Here is a 26,259-nt window from a genome sequence, read left to right as displayed (position 1 = left end):
CACACTAGTCAGTGACTCATGTATATAACTTAGACACACGTTAATGAGTCCTCTATATAACTAATACACCTGTCAGTGACTCATGTTTAACACTGACACACACGTTAGTGAGTCATCTATAAAACCAACCCACTAGTCAGTGACCCATGTATATAACTTAGACACCAGTCAGTGACTCATTCTGATAAGCAACACACCAGTCAATGGCCCATGTACGTAACCTACACACCAGTCATTGACCCATGTATATAACGTACACACTAGTCAGTGACTCATTTTGATAACCAACACACCAGTCAATGACCCATGTATATAAGGTACACACTAGTCAGTGACTCATTTTGATAACCAACACACCAGTCAATGAAACATGTACATAACGTACACACTAGTCAATGACTCATGTATATAACTTAGAGACTAGTCAGTGACTCATTTTGATTACCAACACATCAGTCAATGGCCCATGTATGCAACCTACACACCAGTCAATGACCCATGTATATAACGTACACAATAGTCAGTGACTCATTTTGATCACCAACACACCAGTCAATGACACATGTCTGTAACCTACACACTAGTCAGTGACTCATTTTGATCACCAACGCACCAGTCAATGACCCATGTCTGTAACCTACACACTAGTCAGGGATTCATTTTAATATCCAACACACCCGTCAATGACCCATGTATGTAACCTACACACTAGTCAGTGACTCATTTTGATAACCAGCACACTAGTCAGTGACCCATGTATATAAAGTACACACTAGTCAGTGACACATGTGTATAACTTAGACACACGTCAGTGAGTCATCTATATAACTAACACACCAGACAGTGACTCATGTTTAACACTGACACACAAGTCAGTGACTCATTTTGATAACCAGCACACCAGTCAATGACACATGCACATAACTTACACACTAGTCAGTGACTCATTTTGATATCCAACACACCAGTCAATGACCCATGTATGCAACCTACACACTAGTCAGTGACTCATTTTGATAACCAACACACCAGTCAATGACCCATGAATATAACTAACACACTTGTCAGTGACTCATGTTTAACACTGACACACAAGTCAGTGACTCATTTTCATAACCAGCACTCTAGTCAGTGACTCATGTATATAACTTAGACACCAGTCAGTGACTCATTTCGATTACCAACACATCAGTCAATGGCCCATGTACGTAACCTAGACACCAGTCAATGACCCATGTATGTAACGTACACACTAGTCAGTGACTCATTTTGATAACCAACGCACCAGTCAATGACCCATGAATACAACGTACACACTAGTCAGTGACTCATTTTGATATCCAACGCACCAGTCAATGACCCATGTATATAACGTACACACTAGTCAGTGACTCATTTTGATAACCAGCACACAAGTCAATGACCCATGTTATATAAAGCACACACTAGTCAGTGAATCATTTTGATAACCAAAACACCAGTCAATGAAACATGTATATAACGTACAGACTAGTCAGTGACTCATTTTGATATCCAAAACACCAGTCAATGACAAATGTGTATAACGTAGACACTAGTCAATGACTCATGTAGACACCAGTCAGTGACTCATTTTGATAACCAACACATCAGTCAATGGCCCATGTATGTAACCTACACACCAGTCAATGACCCATGTATATAACGTACACACTAGTCATTGACTTATTTTGATAACCAACACATCAGTCAATGACCCATGTCTGTAAGCTACACACTAGTCAGTGACCCATTTTGATCACCAACACACCAGTCAATGAAACATGTATACAACGTACACACTAGTCAGTGACTCATTTTGATCACCAACGCACCAGTCAATGACCCATGTCTGTAACCTAAACACTAGTCAGTGACTCATTTCGATCACCAACGCACCAGTCAATGACCCATGTCTGTAACCTACACACTAGTCAGGGACTCATTTTGATATCCAACACACCAGTTAATGACCCATATATGTAACCTACACACTAGTCAGTGACTCATTTTGATAACCAGCACACCAGTCAGTGACCCATGTATATAAAGTACACAGTCAGTGACTCATGTATACAACTTAGACACACGCCAGTGAGTCATCTATATAACCAACACACCAGTCAATGACCCATGTATATAACGTACACACTAGTCAGTGACTCATTTTGATAACCAACGTACCAGTCAATGACCCATGTCTGTAACCTACACACTCGTCAGAGACTCATTTTGATAACCAACACACCAGTCAATCACCCATGTATATAACCTACACACTTGTCAGTGACCCATTTTGATGTCCAACACACCAGTCAATGACCCATGTGTATAACGTACACACTAGTCAGTGACTCATGTATATAACTTACAGACATGGGTCATTGACTGGTACGTTGGTTATCAAAATGAGTCACTGACTAGTGTGTACGTTATATACATGGGTCATTGACTGGTGTGTTGGTTATATAGATGACTCACTGGCGTGTGTCTAAGTTGTATACATGAGTCACTGACTGTGTACTTTATATACAAGGGTCACTGACTGGTGTGCTGGTTATCAAAATGAGTCACTGACTAGTGTGTAGGTTACATATATCAGTCAGTGACTCATTTTGATAAACAGCACACCAGTCAGTGACCCATGTATATAAAGTACACAGTCAGTGACTCATGTATCCAACTTAGACACACGCCAGTGAGTCATCTATATAACCAACACACCAGTCAATGACCCATGTATGTAACGTACACACTAGTCAGTGACTCATTTTGATAACCAACGCACCAGTCAATGACCCATGAATACAACGTACACACTAGTCAGTGACTCATTTTGATATCCAACGCACCAGTCAATGACCCATGTATATAAGGTACACACTAGTCAGTGACTCATTTTGATAAACAGCACACAAGTCAATGACCCATGTTATATAAAGCACATACTAGTCAGTGAATCATTTTGATAACCAAAACACCAGTCAATGAAACATGTATATAACGTACAGACTAGTCGGTGACTCATTTTGATATCCAAAACACCAGTCAATGACAAATGTGTATAACGTAGACACTAGTCAATGACTCATGTAGACACCAGTCAGTGACTCATTTTGATAACCAACACATCAGTCAATGGCCCATGTATGTAACCTACACACCAGTCAATGACCCATGTATAAAACGTACACACTAGTCATTGACTTATTTTGATAACCAACACATCAGTCAATGACCCATGTCTGTAAGCTACACACTAGTCAGTGACCCATTTTGATCACCAACACACCAGTCAATGAAACATGTATACAACGTACACACTACTCAGTGACTCATTTTGATCACCAACGCACCAGTCTATGACCCATGTCTGTAACCTAAACACTAGTCAGTGACTCATTTTGATCACCAACGCACCAGTCAATGACCCATGTCTGTAACCTACACACTAGTCAGGGACTCATTTTGATATCCAAAACACCAGTTACTGACCCATATATGTAACCTACACACTAGTCAGTGACTCATTTTGATAACCAGCACACCAGTCAGTGACCCATGTATATAAAGTACACAGTCAGTGACTCATGTATACAACTTAGACACACGCCAGTGAGTCATCTATATAACCAACACACCAGTCAATGACCCATGTATATAACGTACACACTAGTCAGTGACTCATTTTGATAACCAACGTACCAGTCAATGACCCATGTCTGTAACCTACACACTCGTCAGAGACTCATTTTGATTACCAACACACCAGTCAATCACCCATGTATATAACCTACACACTTGTCAGTGACCCATTTTGATGTCCAACACACCAGTCAATGACCCATGTGTATAACGTACACACTAGTCAGTGACTCATGTATATAACTTAGACACACGTCAGTGAGTCCTCTATATAACTAATACAGCTGTCAGTCACTCATGTATATAACTTAGACACACGTCAGTGAGTCCTCTATACAACTAATACACCTGTCAGTGACTCATGTTTAACACTGACACATACGTCAGTGAGTCATTTATACAACCAACACACTAGTCAGTGACCCATGTATATAACTTAGACACCAGTCAGTGACTCATTCTGATTAGCAACACACCAGTCAATGGCCCATGTATGTAACCTGCACACCAGACATTGACCCATGTATATAACGTACACACTAGTCAGTGACTCATATTGATAACCAACACACCAGTTAATGACCGATGTATCTAAGGTAAACACTAGTCAGTGACTCATTTTGATAACCAACACACCAGTCAACGAAACATGTATATAACGTACACACTAGTCAGTCACTCATTTTGATTACCACCGCACCAGTCAATGACCCATGTCTGTAACTTACACACTAGTCAGAGACTCATTTTGATAACCAACGTACCAGTCAATGACCCATGTCTGTAACCTACACACTAGTCAGAGACTCATTTTGATAACCAACACACCAGTCAATGACCCATGTATACAACCTACACACTTGTCAGTGACCCATTTTGATGTCCAACACACCAGTCAATGACCCATGTGTATAACGTACACACTAGTCAGTGACTCATGTATATAACTTAGACACACGTCAGTGAGTCCTCTATATAACTAATACAGCTGTCAGTCACTCATGTATATAACTTAGACACACGTCAGTGAGTCCTCTATACAACTAATACACCTGTCAGTGACTCATGTTTAACACTGAGACATACGTCAGTGAGTCATCTATACAACCAACACACTAGTCAGTGACCCATGTATATAACTTAGACACCAGTCAGTGACTCATTCTGATTAGCAACACACCAGTCAATGGCCCATGTATGTAGCCTACACACCAGACATTGACCCATGTATATAACGTACACACTAGTCAGTGACTCATTTTGATAACCAACACACCAGTTAATGACCGATGTATACAAGGTAAACACTAGTCAGTGACTCATTTTGATAACCAACACACCAGTCAATGAAACATGTATATAACGTACACACTAGTCAGTCACTCATTTTGATTACCAACGCACCAGTCAATGACCCATGTCTGTAACCTACACACTAGTCAGAGACTCATTTTGAAAACCAACACACCAGTCAATGACCCATGTATATAACCTACACACTTGTCAGTGACCCATTTTCATGTCCAACACACCAGTCAATGACCCATGTGTATAACGTACACACTAGTCAGTGACACATTTTGATAACCAACACACCAGTCTATGACCCATGAATATAACGTACACACTAGTCAGTGACTCATTTTGATCACCAACACACCAGTCAATGACACATGTCTGTAACCTACACACTAGTCAGTGACTCATTTTGATCACCAACGCACCAGTCAATGACCCATGTATATGACTTAGACACCAGTCAGTGACTCATTCTGATTAGCAACACACCAGTCAATGGCCCATGTATGTAACCTGCACACCAGACATTGACCCATGTATATAACGTACACACTAGTCAGTGACTCATATTGATAACCAACACACCAGTTAATGACCGATGTATCTAAGGTAAACACTAGTCAGTGACTCATTTTGATAACCAACACACCAGTCAACGAAACATGTATATAACGTACACACTAGTCAGTCACTCATTTTGATTACCACCGCACCAGTCAATGACCCATGTCTGTAACTTACACACTAGTCAGAGACTCATTTTGAAAACCAACGTACCAGTCAATGACCCATGTCTGTAACCTACACACTAGTCAGAGACTCATTTTGATAACCAACACACCAGTCAATGACCCATGTATACAACCTACACACTTGTCAGTGACCCATTTTGATGTCCAACACACCAGTCAATGACCCATGTGTATAACGTACACACTAGTCAGTGACTCATGTATATAACTTAGACACACGTCAGTGAGTCCTCTATATAACTAATGCAGCTGTCAGTCACTCATGTATATAACTTAGACACACGTCAGTGAGTCCTCTATACAACTAATACACCTGTCAGTGACTCATGTTTAACACTGAGACATACGTCAGTGAGTCATCTATACAACCAACACACTAGTCAGTGACCCATGTATATAACTTAGACACCAGTCAGTGACTCATTCTGATTAGCAACACACCAGTCAATGGCCCATGTATGTAGCCTACACACCAGACATTGACCCATGTATATAACGTACACACTAGTCAGTGACTCATTTTGATAACCAACACACCAGTTAATGACCGATGTATACAAGGTAAACACTAGTCAGTGACTCATTTTGATAACCAACACACCAGTCAATGAAACATGTATATAACGTACACACTAGTCAGTCACTCATTTTGATTACCAACGCACCAGTCAATGACCCATGTCTGTAACCTACACACTAGTCAGAGACTCATTTTGAAAACCAACACACCAGTCAATGACCCATGTATATAACCTACACACTTGTCAGTGACCCATTTTCATGTCCAACACACCAGTCAATGACCCATGTGTATAACGTACACACTAGTCAGTGACTCATTTTGATCACCAACACACCAGTCAATGACACATGTCTGTAACCTACACACTAGTCAGTGACTCATTTTGATCACCAACGCACCAGTCAATGACCCATGTCTGTAACCTACACACTAGTCAGTGACTCATTTTGATATCCAACACACCAGTCAATGACCCATGTATGCAACCTACACACTAGTCAGTGACTCATTTTGATAACCAGCACACTAGTCAGTGACCCATGTACATAAAGTACACACTAGTCAGTGACACATGTATACAACTTAGACACACGTCAGTGAGTCATCTATATAACTAACACACCAGTCAGTGACTCATGTTCAACACTGACACACAAGTCAGTGACTCATTTTCATAACCAGCACACTAGTCAATGACCCATGCATATAACTTACACACTAGTCAGTCACTCATTTTGATTACCAACACATCAGTCAATGGCCCATGTATGTAACCTACACACCAGTCAATGACCCATGTATATAACGTGCACACTAGTCAGTGACTCATTTTGATATCCAACACACCAGTCAATGACCCATGTATCCAACCTACACACTAGTCAGTGACTCATGTATATAACTTAGACACACGTCAGTGAGTCCTCTATATAACTAATACAGCTGTCAGTCACTCATGTATATAACTTAGACACACGTCAGTGAGTCCTCTATACAACTAATACACCTGTCAGTGACTCATGTTTAACACTGACACATACGTCAGTGAGTCATCTATACAACCAACACACTAGTCAGTGACCCATGTATATAACTTAGACACCAGTCAGTGACTCATTCTGATTAGCAACACACCAGTCAATGGCCCATGTATGTAACCTGCACACCAGACATTGACCCATGTATATAACGTACACACTAGTCAGTGACTCATATTGATAACCAACACACCAGTTAATGACCGATGTATCTAAGGTAAACACTAGTCAGTGACTCATTTTGATAACCAACACACCAGTCAATGAAACATGTATATAACGTACACACTAGTCAGTCACTCATTTTGATTACCACCGCACCAGTCAATGACCCATGTCTGTAACCTACACACTAGTCAGAGACTCATTTTGATAACCAACACACCAGTCAATGACCCATGTATGCAACCTACACACTAGTCAGTGACTCATTTTGATAACCAGCACACTAGTCAGTGACCCATGTATATAGCGTACACACTAGTCAGTGACACATGTATATAACTTAGACACACGTCAGTGAGTCATCTATATAACTAACACACCAGTCAGTGACTCATGTTTAACACTGACACACAAGTCAGTGACTCATTTTCAAAACCAGTACTCTAGTCAGTGGGTCATGTATATAACTTAGACACCAGTCAGTGACTCATTTTGATTACCAACACATCAGTCAATGGCCCATGTATGTAACCTAGACACCAGTCAATGACCCATGTATATAACGTACACACTAGTCAGTGACTCATTTTGATAACCAACACACCAGTCAATGACCCATGTATATAAGGTACACACTAGTCAGTGACTCATTTTGATAACCAACACACCACTCAATGAAACATGTATATAACGTACACACTAGTCAATGACTCATGTATATAACTTAGAGAATAGTCAGTGACTCATTTTGATTACCAACACATCAGTCAATGGCCCATGTATGCAACCTACACACCAGTCAATGACCCATGTATATAACGTACACAGTAGTCAGTGACTCATTTTGATCACCAACACACCAGTCAATCACACATGTCTGTAACCTACACACTAGTCAGTGACTCATTTTGATCACCAACACACCAGTCAATGACTCATGTCTGTAACCTACACACTAGTCAGTGACTCATTTTGATAACCGACACACCAGTCAATGACCCATGAATATAACGTACACACTAGTCAGTGACTCATTTTGATCACCAACACACCAGTCAATCACACATGTCTGTAACCTACACACTAGTCAGTGACTCATTTTGATCACCAACGCACCAGTCAATGACCCATGTCTGTAACCTACACACTAGTCAGGGACTCATTTTGATATCCAACACACCCGTCAATGACCCATGTATGCAACCTACACACTAGTCAGTGACTCATTTTGATAACCAGCACACTAGTCAGTGACCCATGTATATAAAGTACACACTAGTCAGTGACACATGTGTATAACTTAGACACACGTCAGTGAGTCATCTATATAACTAACACACCAGTCAGTGACTCATGTTCAACACTGACACACAAGTCAGTGACTCATTTTCATAACCAGCACACTAGTCAATGACCCATGCACATAACTTACACACTAGTCAGTCACTCATTTTGATTACCAACACATCAGTCAATGGCCCATGTATGTAACCTACACACCAGTCAATGACCCATGTATATAACGTGCACACTAGTCAGTGACTCATTTTGATATCCAACACACCAGTCAATGACCCATGTATGCAACCTACACACTAGTCAGTGACTCATTTTGATAACCAGCACACTAGTCAGTGACCCATGTATATAGCGTTCACACTAGTCAGTGACACATGTATATAACTTAGACACACGTCAGAGAGTCATCTATGTAACTAACACACCAGTCAGTGACTCATGTTTAACACTGACACACAAGTCAGTGACTCATTTTCATAACCAGCACTCTAGTCAGTGGGTCATGTATATAACTTAGACACCAGTCAGTGACTCATTTTGATTACCAACACATCAGTCAATGGCCCATGTATGTAACCTAGACACCAGTCAATGACCCATGTATGTAACGTACACACTAGTCAGTGACTCATTTTGATAACCAACACACCAGTCAAAGACCCATGTATATAAGGTACACACTAGTCAGTGACTCATTTTGATAACCAACACACCAGTCAATGAAACATGTATATAACGTACACACTAGTCAATGACTCATGTATATAACTTAGAGACTAGTCAGTGACTCATTTTTGATTACCAACACATCAGTCAATGGCCCATGTATGCAACCTACACACCAGTCAATGACTCATGTATATAACGTACACAATAGTCAGTGACTCATTTTGATAACCAACACACCAGTCAATGACTCATGTCTGTAACCTACACACTAGTCAGTGACTCATTTTGATAACCGACACACCAGTCAATGACCCATGAATATAACGTACACACTAGTCAGTGACTCATTTTGATCACCAACACACCAGTCAATGACACATGTCTGTAACCTACACACTAGTCAGTGACTCATTTTGATCACCAACGCACCAGTCAATGACCCATGTCTGTAACCTAAACACTAGTCAGTGACTCATTTCGATCACCAACGCACCAGTCAATGACCCATGTCTGTAACCTACACACTAGTCAGGGACTCATTTTGATATCCAACACACCAGTTAATGACCCATATATGTAACCTACACACTAGTCAGTGACTCATTTTGATAACCAGCACACCAGTCAGTGACCCATGTATATAAAGTACACAGTCAGTGACTCATGTATACAACTTAGACACACGCCAGTGAGTCATCTATATAACCAACACACCAGTCAATGACCCATGTATATAACGTACACACTAGTCAGTGACTCATTTTGATAACCAACGTACCAGTCAATGACCCATGTCTGTAACCTACACACTCGTCAGAGACTCATTTTGATAACCAACACACCAGTCAATCACCCATGTATATAACCTACACACTTGTCAGTGACCCATTTTGATGTCCAACACACCAGTCAATGACCCATGTGTATAACGTACACACTAGTCAGTGACTCATGTATATAACTTAGACACACGTCAGTGAGTCCTCTATACAACTAATACAGCTGTCAGTGACTCATGTATATAACTTAGACACAGGTCAGTGAGTTCTCTATACAACCAATACACCTGTCAGTGACTCATGTTTAACACTGACACATACGTCAGTGAGTCATCTATACAACCAACACACTAGTCAGTGACCCATGTATATAACTTAGACACCAGTCAGTGACTCATTCTGATTAGCAACACACCAGTCAATGGCCCATGTATGTAACCTACACACCAGACATTGACCCATGTATATAACGTACACACTAGTCAGTGACTCATTTTGATAACCAACACACCAGTTAATGACCGATGTATCTAAGGTAAACACTAGTCAGTGACTCATTTTGATAACCAACACACCAGTCAATGAAACATGTATATAACGTACACACTAGTCAGTCACTCATTTTGATTACCACCGCACCAGTCAATGACCCATGTCTGTAACCTACACACTAGTCAGAGACTCATTTTGATAACCAACGTACCAGTCAATGACCCATGTCTGTAACCTACACACTAGTCAGAGACTCATTTTGAAAACCAACACACCAGACAATCACCCATGTATATAACCTACACACTTGTCAGTGACCCATTTTGATGTCCAACACACCAGTCAATGACCCATGTGTATAACGTACACACTAGTCAGTGACTCATGTATATAACTTAGACACACGTCAGTGAGTCCTCTATATAACTAATACAGCTGTCAGTCACTCATGTATATAACTTAGACACACGTCAGTGAGTCCTCTATACAACTAATACACCTGTCAGTGACTCATGTTTAACACTGACACATACGTCAGTGAGTCATCTATACAACCAACACACTAGTCAGTGACCCATGTATATAAATTAGACACCAGTCAGTGACTCATTCTGATTAGCAACACACCAGTCAATGGCCCATGTATGTAGCCTACACACCAGACATTGACCCATGTATATAACGTACACACTAGTCAGTCACTCATTTTGATTACCAACGCACCAGTCAATGACCCATGTCTGCAACCTACACACTAGTCAGAGACTCATTTTGATAACCAACACACCAGTCAATGACCCATGTATATAACCTACACACTTGTCAGTGACCCATTTTCATGTCCAACACACCAGTCAATGACCCATGTGTATAACGTACACACTAGTCAGTGACACATTTTGATAACCAACACACCAGTCAATGACCCATGTATATAACCTACACACTTGTCAGTGACCCATTTTCATGTCCAACACACCAGTCAATGACAAATGTGTATAACGTACACACTAGTCAGTGACTCATTTTGATCACCAACACACCAGTCAATGACCCATGTATATAACCTACACACTTGTCAGTGACCCATTTTGATGTCCAACACACCAGTCAATGACCCATGTGTAAAACGTACACACTAGTCAGTGACTCATGTATATAACTTAGACACACGTCAGTGAGTCCTCTATATAACTAATACATCTGTCAGTGACTCATGTTTAACACTGACACACACGTCAGTGAGTCATCTATAAAACCAACACACTAGTCAGTGACCCATGTATATAACTTAGACACCAGTCAGTGACTCATTCTGAAAAGCAACACATCAGTCAGTGGCCCATGTACGTAACCTACAAACCACTCAATGACCCATGTATATGACGTACACACTAGTCAGTGACTCATTTTGATAACCAACACACCACTCAATGACCCATGTATAAAAGTTGCACACTAGTCAGTGACTCATTTTGATAACCAACACACCAGTCAATGAAACATGTATATAGCGTACACACTAGTCAGTCACTCATTTTGATATCCAACACACCAGTCAATGACAAATGTGTATAACGTACACACTAGTCAATGACTCATGTATATAACTTAGACACCAGTCAGTGACTCATTTTGATAACCAACACATCAGTCAATGACGCATGTATATAACGTACACACTAGTCAGTGACTCATTTTGATAACCGACACACCAGTAAATGACCCATGTATGTAACCTACACACTAGTCAGTGAGTCATTTTGATTTCCAACACACCAGTCAATGACCCATGTATATAACGTACACACTAGTCAGTGACCCATTGTGATAACCAACACCCCAGTTCTTGACCCATGTGTACAAGGTACACACTACTCAGTGACTCATTTTGATCACCAACGCACCAGTCAATGAGACATGTATATAACGTACACACTACTCAGTGGCTTATTTTGATCACCAACGCACCAGTCAATGACACATGTATATAACGTACACACTAGTTAGTGACTCATTTTGAGAACCAACACACCAGTCAATGACCCATGTATACAACGTACACACTAGTCAGTGACTCATTTTGATCACCAACGCACCAGTCAATGACCCATGTCTGCAACCTACACACTAGTCAGTGACTCATTTTGATAACCAACACACCAGTCAATGAAACATGTATATAACGTACACACTAGTCAGTCACTCATTTTGATTACCACCGCACCAGTCAATGACCCATGTCTGTAACCTACACACTAGTCAGAGACTCATTTTGATAACCAACGTACCAGTCAATGACCCATGTCTGTAACCTACACACTAGTCAGAGACTCATTTTGAAAACCAACACACCAGACAATCACCCATGTATATAACCTACACACTTGTCAGTGACCCATTTTGATGTCCAACACACCAGTCAATGACCCATGTGTATAACGTACACACTAGTCAGTGACTCATGTATATAACTTAGACACACGTCAGTGAGTCCTCTATATAACTAATACAGCTGTCAGTCACTCATGTATATAACTTAGACACACGTCAGTGAGTCCTCTATACAACTAATACACCTGTCAGTGACTCATGTTTAACACTGACACATACGTCAGTGAGTCATCTATACAACCAACACACTAGTCAGTGACCCATGTATATAAATTAGACACCAGTCAGTGACTCATTCTGATTAGCAACACACCAGTCAATGGCCCATGTATGTAGCCTACACACCAGACATTGACCCATGTATATAACGTACACACTAGTCAGTCACTCATTTTGATTACCAACGCACCAGTCAATGACCCATGTCTGCAACCTACACACTAGTCAGAGACTCATTTTGATAACCAACACACCAGTCAATGACCCATGTATATAACCTACACACTTGTCAGTGACCCATTTTCATGTCCAACACACCAGTCAATGACCCATGTGTATAACGTACACACTAGTCAGTGACACATTTTGATAACCAACACACCAGTCAATGACCCATGTATATAACCTACACACTTGTCAGTGACCCATTTTCATGTCCAACACACCAGTCAATGACAAATGTGTATAACGTACACACTAGTCAGTGACTCATTTTGATCACCAACACACCAGTCAATGACCCATGTATATAACCTACACACTTGTCAGTGACCCATTTTGATGTCCAACACACCAGTCAATGACCCATGTGTAAAACGTACACACTAGTCAGTGACTCATGTATATAACTTAGACACACGTCAGTGAGTCCTCTATATAACTAATACATCTGTCAGTGACTCATGTTTAACACTGACACACACGTCAGTGAGTCATCTATAAAACCAACACACTAGTCAGTGACCCATGTATATAACTTAGACACCAGTCAGTGACTCATTCTGAAAAGCAACACATCAGTCAGTGGCCCATGTACGTAACCTACAAACCACTCAATGACCCATGTATATGACGTACACACTAGTCAGTGACTCATTTTGATAACCAACACACCACTCAATGACCCATGTATAAAAGTTGCACACTAGTCAGTGACTCATTTTGATAACCAACACACCAGTCAATGAAACATGTATATAGCGTACACACTAGTCAGTCACTCATTTTGATATCCAACACACCAGTCAATGACAAATGTGTATAACGTACACACTAGTCAATGACTCATGTATATAACTTAGACACCAGTCAGTGACTCATTTTGATAACCAACACATCAGTCAATGACGCATGTATATAACGTACACACTAGTCAGTGACTCATTTTGATAACCGACACACCAGTAAATGACCCATGTATGTAACCTACACACTAGTCAGTGAGTCATTTTGATTTCCAACACACCAGTCAATGACCCATGTATATAACGTACACACTAGTCAGTGACCCATTGTGATAACCAACACCCCAGTTCTTGACCCATGTGTACAAGGTACACACTACTCAGTGACTCATTTTGATCACCAACGCACCAGTCAATGAGACATGTATATAACGTACACACTACTCAGTGGCTTATTTTGATCACCAACGCACCAGTCAATGACACATGTATATAACGTACACACTAGTTAGTGACTCATTTTGAGAACCAACACACCAGTCAATGACCCATGTATACAACGTACACACTAGTCAGTGACTCATTTTGATCACCAACGCACCAGTCAATGACCCATGTCTGCAACCTACACACTAGTCAGTGACTCATTTTGATCACCAACGCACCAGTCAATGACCCATGTCTGCAACCTACACACTAGTCAGGGACTCATTTTGATATCCAACACACCAGTCAATGACCCATGTCTGTAAGGTAAACACTAGTCAGTGACTCATTTTGATAACCAACACCCCAGTTAATGACCCATGTGTACAAGGTACACACTAGTCAGTGACTCATTTTGATCACCAACGCACCAGTCAATGAGACATGTATATAACGTACACACTAGTCAGTGGCTTATTTTGATCACCAACGCACCAGTCAATGACACATGTATATAACGTACACACTAGTTAGTGACTCATTTTGAGAACCAACACACCAGTCAATGACCCATGTATATAACGTACACACTAGTCAGTGACTCATTTTGATCACCAACACACCAGTCAATGAAACATGTATATAACGTACACACTAGTCAGTGACTCATTTTGATCACCAACGCACCAGTAAATGACCCATGTCTGCAACCTACACACTAGTCAGCAACTCATTTTGATCACAAACGCACCAGTCAATGGCCCATGTATGTAACCTACACACTAGTCAGAGACTCATTTTGATAACCCACACACCAGTCAATGACCCATGTATATAACCTACACACTTGTCAGTGACCCATTTTCATGTCCAACACACCAGTCAATGACCCATGTGTACAACGTACACACTAGTCAGTGACTCATTTTGATAACCAACACACCAGTCAATGACCCATGTGTAAAACGTACACACTAGTCAGTGACTCATGTATATAACCTAGACACACGTCAGTGAGTCCTCTATATAACTAATACATCTGTCAGTGACTCATGTTTAACACTGACACACACGTCAGTGAGTCATCTATATAACCAACACACTAGTCAGTGACCCATGTATATAACTTAGACACCAGTCAGTGACTCATTCTGAAAAGCAACACACCAGTCAGAGGCCCATGTACGTAACCTACACACCACTCAATGACCCATGTATATAACGTACACACTAGTCAGTGACTCATTTTGATAACCAACACACCACTCAATGACCCATGCATAAAAGTTACACACTAGTCAGTGACTCATTTTGATAACCAACACACCAGTCAATGAAACATGTATATAGCGTACACACTACTCAGTCACTCATTTTGATATCCAACACACCAGTCAATGACAAATGTGTATAACGTACACACTAGTCAATGACTCATGTATATAACTTAGACACCAGTCAGTGACTCATTTTGATAACCAACACATCAGTCAATGGCCCATGTGTGCAACCTACACACCAGTCAATGACCCATGTATATAACGTACACACTAGTCAGTGACTCATTTTGATAACCAACACACCAGTAAATGACCCATGTATGTAACCTACACACTAGTCAGTGACTCATTTTGATTTCCAACACACCAGTCAATGAACCATGTATATAACGTACACACTAGTCAGTGACCCATTGTGATAACCAACACCCCAGTTTATGACCCATGTTTACAAGGTACACACTAGTCAGTGACTCATTTTGATCACCAACGCACCAGTCAATGACCCATGTCTGCAACCTACACACTAGTCAGTGACTCATTTTGATCACCAACACACCAGTCAATGACCCATGTCTGCAACCTACACACTAGTCAGGGACTCATTTTGATATCGAACACATCAGTCAATGACCCATGTCTGTAAGGTAAACACTAGTCAGTGACTCATTTTGAAAACCAGTACACCAGTCAATGAAACATGTATATAACGTACACACTAGTCAGTGACTCATTTTGATCACCAACGCACCAGTCAATGACCCATGTCTGCAACCTACACACTAGTCAGGAACTCATTTTGATATCCAACACACCAGTCAATGACCCATGTCTGTAAGGTAAACACTAGTCAGTGACTCATTTTGATAACCAACACACCAGTCAATGAAACATGTATATAACCTACACACTTGTCAGTGACTCATTTTGATCAACAACGCACCAGTCATTGACCCATGTCTGCAACCTACACACTAGTCAGGGACTCATTTTGATATCCAACACACCAGTCAATGACAAATGTGTATAACGTACACACTAGTCAGTGACTCATGTATATAACTTAGACACACGTCAGTGAGTCCTCTATATAACTAATACACCTGTCAGTGACTCAGGTTTAACACTGACAGACACGTCAGTGAGTCATCTATATAACCAACACACTAGTCCGTGACCCATGTATATAACTGAGACACCAGTCAGTGACTCATTCTGATAAGCAACACACCCGTCAATGGCCCATGCATGTAACCTACACACCAGTCAATGACCCATGTATATAAGGTACACACTAGTCAGTGATTAATTTTGATAACCAACACTCCAGTTAATGACCCATGTATACAAGGTAGACACTAGTCAGTGACTCATTTTGATAACCAACACACCAGTCAATGAAACATGTATATAACGTACACACTAGTTAGTGACTCATTTTGAAAACCAGCACACTAGTCAATGACCCATGCATGTAACTTACACACTAGTCAGAGACTCATTTTGATAACCAACACACCAGTCAATGACCCATGTATATAACTTACACACTAGTCAGTGACTCATTTTGATAACCAACACACAAGTCAATGACCCATGTATATAACGTACACACTAGTCAGTGACTCATTTTGATAACCAACACACCAGTCAATGACCCATGCATATATCTTACACAGTGTTCAGTGACTCATTTTGATAACCCACACACCAGTCAATGACCCATGTATATAACCTACACACTAGTCAGTGACTCATGTAATATAACTTAGACACAGGTCAGTGAGTCATCTATGTAACTAACACACCAGTCAGTGACTCATGTTTAACACTGACACACACGTCAGTGATTCATCTATATAAGCAACACACTAATCAATGACCCATGTATATAACTTAGACACCAGTCAGTGAGTCATCTATATAACTAACACACCAGTTGCTGACCCATGTACGTAACTTAGACACTACTCAATGACCCATGTAAATAAGGTACACACTAGTCAGTGACTTATTTTGATAACAAACACACCAGTTAATGACCCATGTTTGTAACTTACACACTAGTCAGTGACTCATTTTGATAACCAGCACACCAGTGAATGACCCATGCATATAACTTACACACTAGTCAGTGACTCATGTATATAACTTAGACACAGCTCAGTGAGTCATCTATATAACTAACACACCAGTCAGTGACTCATGTTTAACACTGACACACACGTCAGTGACTCATTTTGATAACCAGGACACCAGTCAATGACCCATGCATATAACTTAAACTCTAGTCAGAGACTCATTTTGATAACCAACACACCAGTCAATGACCCATGTATATAACCTACACACTAGTCAGAAACTCATTTTGATAACCAACACACCAGTCAAAGACCCATGTATATAACCTTCACACTAGTCAGTGACTCATTTTGATAACCAACATACCAGTCAATGACTCATGTATATAACGTACACACTAGTCAGTGACTCATGTACATAACTTAGACACACGTCAGTGAGTCATCTATATAACTAACACACCAGTCGGTGACTCATGTTTAACACTGACATACACGTCAGTGAGTCATCTATAAAACCAACACACCAATCAATCACCCATGTAAATAACGTACACACTAGTCAATGACCCATGTAAATAACGTGGACACTAGTCAGTGACCTATTTTGATAACAAACACACCAGTCAATGACTCATGTATATAAAGTACACACTAGTCAGTGACTCATGTACATAACTTAGACACACGTCAGTGAGTCATCTATACAACTAACACACTAGTCGGTGACTCATGGTTAACACTGACACACACGTCAGTGAGTCATCTATATTACCAACACACCAGTCAATGACCCATGTATGTAACTTAGACTCTAGTCAATGACCCATGTAAATAAGGCACACACTAGTCAGTGACTTATTTTGATAAACAACACACCAGTCAATGACCGATGTATATAACGTACACACTAGTCAGTGACTTATTTTGATATCCAACACACCAGTCAATGACTCATGTATATAACGTACACACGAGTCAGTGACCCATGTTCATAACCAACACACCTGTCAATGACACCTGTATATAACTTAGATACACGTCAGTGAGTCATCTGTATAACCAACACACCAGTCGGTGACTCATGTATATAACGTACACACCAGTCAGTGACCCATGTATATAACTTAGACACACGTCAGTGACTCATGTATATAACGTAGACACTAGTCAGTGACACATGTATATCACTGACACACACGTCAGTGAGTCATCTATATAACGATAACACGAGTCGGTGACTCATGTATATCACTGACACACACGTCAGTGAGTCATCTATATAACCAACACACTAGTCAATGACCCATGTAAATAACGTACACACTAGTCAGTGACTCATTTTTACAACAAGCACACCAGTCAATGACCCATGCATATATCTTGCACACTAGTCAGTGACACATGTTGATAACCAACGTACCAGTCAATGACCCATGTATATAACGTACACACTAGTCAGTGACTTATTTTGATAACCAACACACCAGTCAATGACTCATGTATATAACGTACACACTAATCAGTGACCCATGTTGATAACCAACACACTAGTCAATGACCCATGTATGTAACCTACACACTAGTCAATGACCCATGTAAATAACGTACACACTAGTCAGTGACTTATTTTCATGTCCAACACACCAGTCAATGACCCATGTATATAACGTACACACTAGTCAGTGACTTATTTTGATATCCAACACACCAGTCAATGACTCATGTATATAACGTACACACTAGTCAGTGACCCATGTTGATAACCAACACACCAGTCAATGACCCATGTGTGTCACCTACACACCAGTCAATGACCCATGTATATAACGTACACACTAGTCAGTGACTTATTTTGATAACCAACACACTAGTCAATGACCCATGTATGTAACTTACACACTAGTCAGTGACACATGTATACAACGTACACACTAGTCAGTGACTTATTTTGATATCCAACACACCAGTCAATGTCTCATGTATATAAACTACACACTAGTCAGTGCCTCATTTTGATAACCAACACTCCTGTCAATGACTCATGTATATAACTTAGACACACGTCAGTGAGTCATCTATATAACGTACACACCAGTCAGTGAGTCATGCGTAACACTGACACACACGTCAGTGCGTCCTCTATATAACCAACACACCAATCAATGACCCATGTATATAACTTACACACTAGTCAGTGAGTCATCTATATAACTATCACTCTAGTCAGTCTGTCATCTATATAACTAACACTGTAGTCAGTGTGCCGTCTATATAACTAACACACTAGTCAGTGAGTCATCTATACAACTAACACACTAGTCGGTGTCATTTATATAACTAACTCTCTAGTCAGTGAGTCATCTATATAATTAACACTCTAGTCAGTGAGTCATCTATATAACTAACACTCTAGTCGGTGTGTCATCTATATAACTAACACACCAGTCAGTGTGTCATCTATATAACTAACACTTTAGTAGGTGTGTCGCAACGTAAACATCTGAACAGAATAGAAACCGAATTTACATTAAATTTTACACCGCCATGTTTGTGTTCCAGATATCATCGGAACAGCTTCAAGTAGATGCATATATCGTTGTGTTTTCCATCACTGACCACGCCTCCTTCGGTGTCGCCAACTCTATTGTCAGATACCTGAGGGTCGACTTCGGGACAGACCGCGCAATCATCCTGGTTGCTAACAAAATAGATCTCGTACGGAAAAGGAAAGTATCGGCGGACGGTGAGTGAACGAAGCCTACGTTCAATTTTACAATACTATCTGACTGCAGTCATCGAGATAAGAGCGGTGGAACAATCCAACACAACTACTTAACGTATCTTACTCATAAACACGATATAATTTATCCATGTCCACATTGATAAAAAAAAGAGGAATAACATGACACCTTGTGACACACACGCGATGGACAGACACCATGTGACACACACGTAATGGATTGAAACTATATGACACACATGTGGTAGGCTGACACCATGTGGCACACCTGATGCATTGACACCATATGTTACACACACGATGGATTGACACCATGTGTCACACACGTGATCGAATGACACTATGTGACACATGCAGGATGGATTGACACTATGTGACACACACATGATGGATTGACACTATGTGACATTTGATGGACAGACACCATGTGACACACACATGATAGATTGACACTGTGTGACACACACATGATGGATTGACACTATGTGACACACGCATGATGGATTGACGCTATGTGACACACACATGATGGATTGACACCATGTGACACACACGTGATGGACTGACACTATGTGACACACACGTGATGGATTGACACTATGTGGCATTTGATGGACAGACACCATGTGACACAGACGTGATAGACTGACACTGTGTGACACACACATGATGGACAGACACCAAGTGACCCATACGTATTGGATGGATACTATGTGACACTCATGCGACGTATTCATGCCATGTGTTGGACAGACCCTACATGACACACACGTGACGCGTACAACAGCAACTAAACAACAGCATGGCAGAAAGTAGTGCTCTAACCTAACTTGTCGTGACACCACCCACATACAAGACTCTAACCTAACGTGTGACGATACCACCCACATACTGGGCTCTAGTCTAACTTGTCGTAACACCACCCATCTACAGGACTCTAACCTAAAGTGTGATGATACCACCCACTTACTGGGCTCTAGTCTAACTTGTCGTAACACCACCCATCTACAGGACACTAACCTAACGTGTGATGATACCACCCACCTACAACCTAAGCGGACGCTTACAGGGGTAAAGGAGGCATCTCACGAGAGTGGCTTAAAATATTAAATGAAATATATTGGTACGATTGGTACATGCCAGTGACCTGGGCTAGATGACTGTGTCGACGGGTAGTTGACAGTGACCTGGTCAAGATGACTGTGTCGACGGGTAGTTGACGTCACAAGGCATACATGTCGATGACGACCAGTAGATGATTTTGGCCAGGGATGGATGACCTGACGAGTGGTAGATGCCGGTGACAATTTAAAGCGTACATGGTGGTGGCGACGGTAGATGAGTAGATGACGGCGACGACGGGCAGATGACAGTGTTCTGGGATAGATGACTTTGACGATGGGTAAATAAAGGCGATCTGAGGTAGATGATCGTGAGGAGAAGTAGACGCCGGTTACAGAGAGTAGATGACGGTGACGACGGGCAGATGACAGTGTTCTGGGGTAGATGACTTTGACGATGGGTAAATAAAGGCGATCTGAGGTAGATGATCGTGAGGAGAAGTAGACGCCGGTTACAGAGAGTAGATGACGGTGACGGCGGGCAGATGACAGTGTTCTGGGATAGATGACTTTGACGATGGGTAAATAAAGGCGATCTGAGGTAGATGATCGTGAGGAGAAGTAGACGCCGGTTACAGAGAGTAGATGACGGTGACGACGGGCAGATGACAGTGTTCTGGGGTAGATGATGGTGATGAGGGGTAGATGAAGGTGGTTTAGGATAGATGCCGATGATGGGTCGTAGATACCGGTGATGACTGGTAAATTATGTGACAAGGAGTTGATGAGGGTGACGTCAGGTACATAAAGGTGGACTGGGGGTAGATACCGGTGACAAGGTTTAGATGCCGGTTTCGAGGGACAGATATTGGTGGCAAGGAATGGATGAAGGTGTTGACGGGTAGGTGAGAGTGGCAAGGTGTAAATGCCTGTCACAGGGGGTGACAAAGGGTAGATGACGTGACATGGATGAAATGCCGCTGACAAATGGTAGATGATGGTGACGAGGATAGATGCAATGTAAATGGCAGACTGATGTTATTTCGTGGGTATGCAAATTATTTTCCAATCTGTAATTTTTGGTGATTCCTTCCAGAAGCCCGACTGTGTGCAGAGAGTTTCGACTGCAAATATGCGGAGACATCAGCAGCACTGAACCACCACGTGGACGAGTTGCTAGTAGGAAGCCTCAGTCAGATCCGTCTCAAGTTGAATATTAGCACTGTGCTGCCTCCCGTCGTCAAGGACAACAGAAAGAAGGAGAAGAAGAAGCGTCAGAGTTTTGCCCGGAGCATCCTTAACAAGCTGTTCCGGAGAACCGCCAAAAAGGCACAGTCATGTGACAATCTATATGCATTATGATTGGCTGGTGTCGTCTTGGGTTGCAGCGGAATGCACATGGGTGTCTTTTACAATATGCACCTTTGTGTGACCAGTTTGATGGCGTCAGGGGAGTGGTCACGTTCAGTAGATGCAAAGCAAGATTTCAAATGGTATTTTCTGGAGGGTACAATCAGCTATCTACGAGGGTCATGCTAATGTCACACAGATTCTGTGACGGTAAAGCCTGTAGAAGCACTGGTTCTGAGGGTTAGAAGGTTATATGAACAAGATCCAACTTTCACAATGTCTCTAAGAATAGAGAGTCTTTATACTGAGATGAACGGGTGAATGTGTATTCGGGTTTAGTTCATATTTGATGAAAATATTTTCCACACTCTATTTATTGCAAGATTGGTGTTTTGTAAGCCCCGTGCAAAGAAGGAACAGTGTTTATATGGCATACAAGAACTTAGAGGTACAAATATCAGTTTCCCAGACTTCTGTAGACCGTAGCTGACTGGTCAGTCATGGGGGAAATCTTGTGGAACTCGACCCAGGCTGTGGAGAAGTACAGGCAGATAACCAGCTGGCTGTTTTAACGCACCGCTACAGTCAGCCAGTGAGAGATTTCACTTACCGACAGGACGAGGGCTTCACGGTATATTTATCTTCCCTGATCCAAGCCGGTTTTCTCTTGAAAGATGATAAACAGAGGTACCACTAATGGTCATTGGAGCGTCTGTCAGGCGCTAGATGACGTCATGCTAACGTTGTACACCTTTCAACAGTTCAGTGGTGGCGGGATCTGGGAAACTGTTATGCAAATATTTCCTGGAATGCCTTTGCCAGAGAGACGTTTATTACAGTAACAGGACGCAGAAATGAACAATGAGCTCCCTCTGTCTATTGTCTGACATGCCAGTTAACCTCCGGAATTGTTACACCAAGCTGTTATAGATTCCGGTCCTGACATGTCTTCCATGATTTTACACCTCACGAAATAACCATCGCAATCAGGAAGGAGATTATATTTACACTGGACAATATTTTAGTTTTGGGAGAAATATCAGTTATGCTTGAGAATTTTCTAGCAGAACTTTTAATTTTGTTGATGGATAATTTCTGTATCTTTGCTGGCGGACATTGGTGGACTGATTTACCCAATTTATATTTAAGCTTAGTTTCCTTTCCTTATGAAGTAGAGCTAGTCGGGCCAGAGTGTTCCGCATCTCCACACTGCAGCACCATGCTGGTATGGTCTCAGCATGGTGCTAATTATCCCTGTCAGTAGGGGGCATGGGCAGCTATACAGATCCTCGCGTCAGGTATTGCTCCAGTGCCGATGGGTTTACACGCTGCTCCTGCAAAACGCATGTTGTCTGTCAAGCCCCAAATTAAACTAATCATTCAACCAATATGGTGTTGCAACTATGCAGCCACACCTGACAGGGGTCTGTCCAGGCCAGGAGGCACAAAGTCCTGCATGATGTCCAGGTTCGCTACTGCAGAGCGTGCAACACTGAGGCCAACTGTGAGAGATGTTTATATCCAGCAATGCATGTCTATACTGTCATCACTTTTGAAATATTTACCGTATTTTTGTCTTCCATGGTGATAATATTCATACAAGGTCAATATACTCCTGATTCCATATGACGTATGTGCAGGTGTTTATGAGATGATTGTTATTGTGTGTAGGTGTTTTATATGATAATTGTAACAAATCATATGGCTTCGTTGTCAACCGATGTAACAAGACATTTGTCATGGCTGTTAACCCATGTAACAAAGCATTTGTTATGGCTGTTAACCGATGTAAAAGCATTAGTCATAGCTGTCAACAAACATAACAAAACATTTTCTATGGCTGTTATCCCGTGCAACAAAACATTTGTCTCGGCTGTTAACCGATGTAACAAACATGTTGTCAAGGCTGTTAACCGATGTTAGCGAGGTGCATACACATTCTCACAAACATACACACACAGACTCTCTCTTTCTCTCTCTCTCTCTCTCTCTCTCTCTCTCTCACACACACACACACACACTCACACTCACTCTCTCTCTCTCTCTCTCTCACACACACACACACACACACACACACACTTCAGAGGTGTATTCCATCCAATGCAGTGGTTCGTGCGTAGTTACTGTTGGCTAATCCAGTGCAAAGTGTGTTAGATGCAAAACGAGTATGCTTCTGTTGTAGGTGTATTCGACAGACTGTGTAAGTGGAAAGGCCCATTTTATGGTCAGTGGAGAATAGCGTGAAAGTGGGGTGGGGGCTCAGTCAAAGCACAGCGACTGGGGCATCTGGGTGCGCATCCATGGGGACATTCATTGTGGAATTTGTATTTTTTCAGATAATCGTATATGTGTTGTTTTTAAAATATATTGTGAACGTTTGATATTTACCTATATATGCCTTAGAATTGACAGTGATCCAAACAATATGTGCTTTACTGTATATTTTTTGTACTTCCAAAACAACAATATCGGAAATGGTAAATTATGCAAATTTCTTGGATGCAAAACACTTGCCCCGTTGATCTTACAGTCTCAGCACAAAATATTCGAGTCAGTTTCAAAGGAGTTACACTGTGTCCCTTAGCGACACAAAACATATATAAATAACATTGACTTGTTGTCGGTATTTCCGTATACGTAATTTTGAACGAAATGAGTTTCAGACTGTTTACACATATCCATCTAATGACCTTATTTAGATTTATACATACTGTACATATTTTTGATAATAAAAATGATGAATTTATTGCGTGGTTCTTTCAGTCTGTTGAGGAGAAAGGAGATAAGTACAGACAAGAAAACATGTTCAATGTGTGCTTATACATGCAGGTAACATCCTGATATATGATTGTGTGTGGTGTACATACAGGTAATATTCAGATATATGACTGTATGTGGTGTACATAGAAATAACATCCACATATTTGACCATGTGTGGTGTATATACAGGTAACATCCAGATATATGATTGACTATGTGTTGTATACATACAGATAACATCCAGATATATGACCGTGTATTGTATACATACAGGTAACATCCAGATATATGACCGTGTGTGG

The 26,259-nt window shown here is 41.1% G+C and overlaps 1 protein-coding gene across 1 annotated transcript in view; it reads left to right on the top strand.

Annotated features, from left to right (window-relative positions):
- LOC137258932 (GTP-binding protein RAD-like) overlaps positions 1-25,943 on the top strand; it is a 62,870-nt gene extending 36,927 nt beyond the window's left edge. Inside the window, exons 3-4 of the mRNA XM_067796627.1 lie at positions 20,606-20,789; positions 22,944-25,943. Of these exons, the coding sequence (XP_067652728.1) occupies positions 20,606-20,789; positions 22,944-23,209 (450 nt within the window). The 3' untranslated portion in view covers positions 23,210-25,943. The remainder of the gene's footprint in view (positions 1-20,605; positions 20,790-22,943) is intronic.
- Positions 25,944-26,259: the final 316 nt, after the last annotated feature.

The sequence above is a fragment of the Haliotis asinina genome, chromosome 12, assembly GCF_037392515.1.
Source record: "Haliotis asinina isolate JCU_RB_2024 chromosome 12, JCU_Hal_asi_v2, whole genome shotgun sequence".
Taxonomy (NCBI): domain Eukaryota; kingdom Metazoa; phylum Mollusca; class Gastropoda; order Lepetellida; family Haliotidae; genus Haliotis; species Haliotis asinina.
This window is presented reverse-complemented; position numbering and strand designations above follow the sequence as displayed.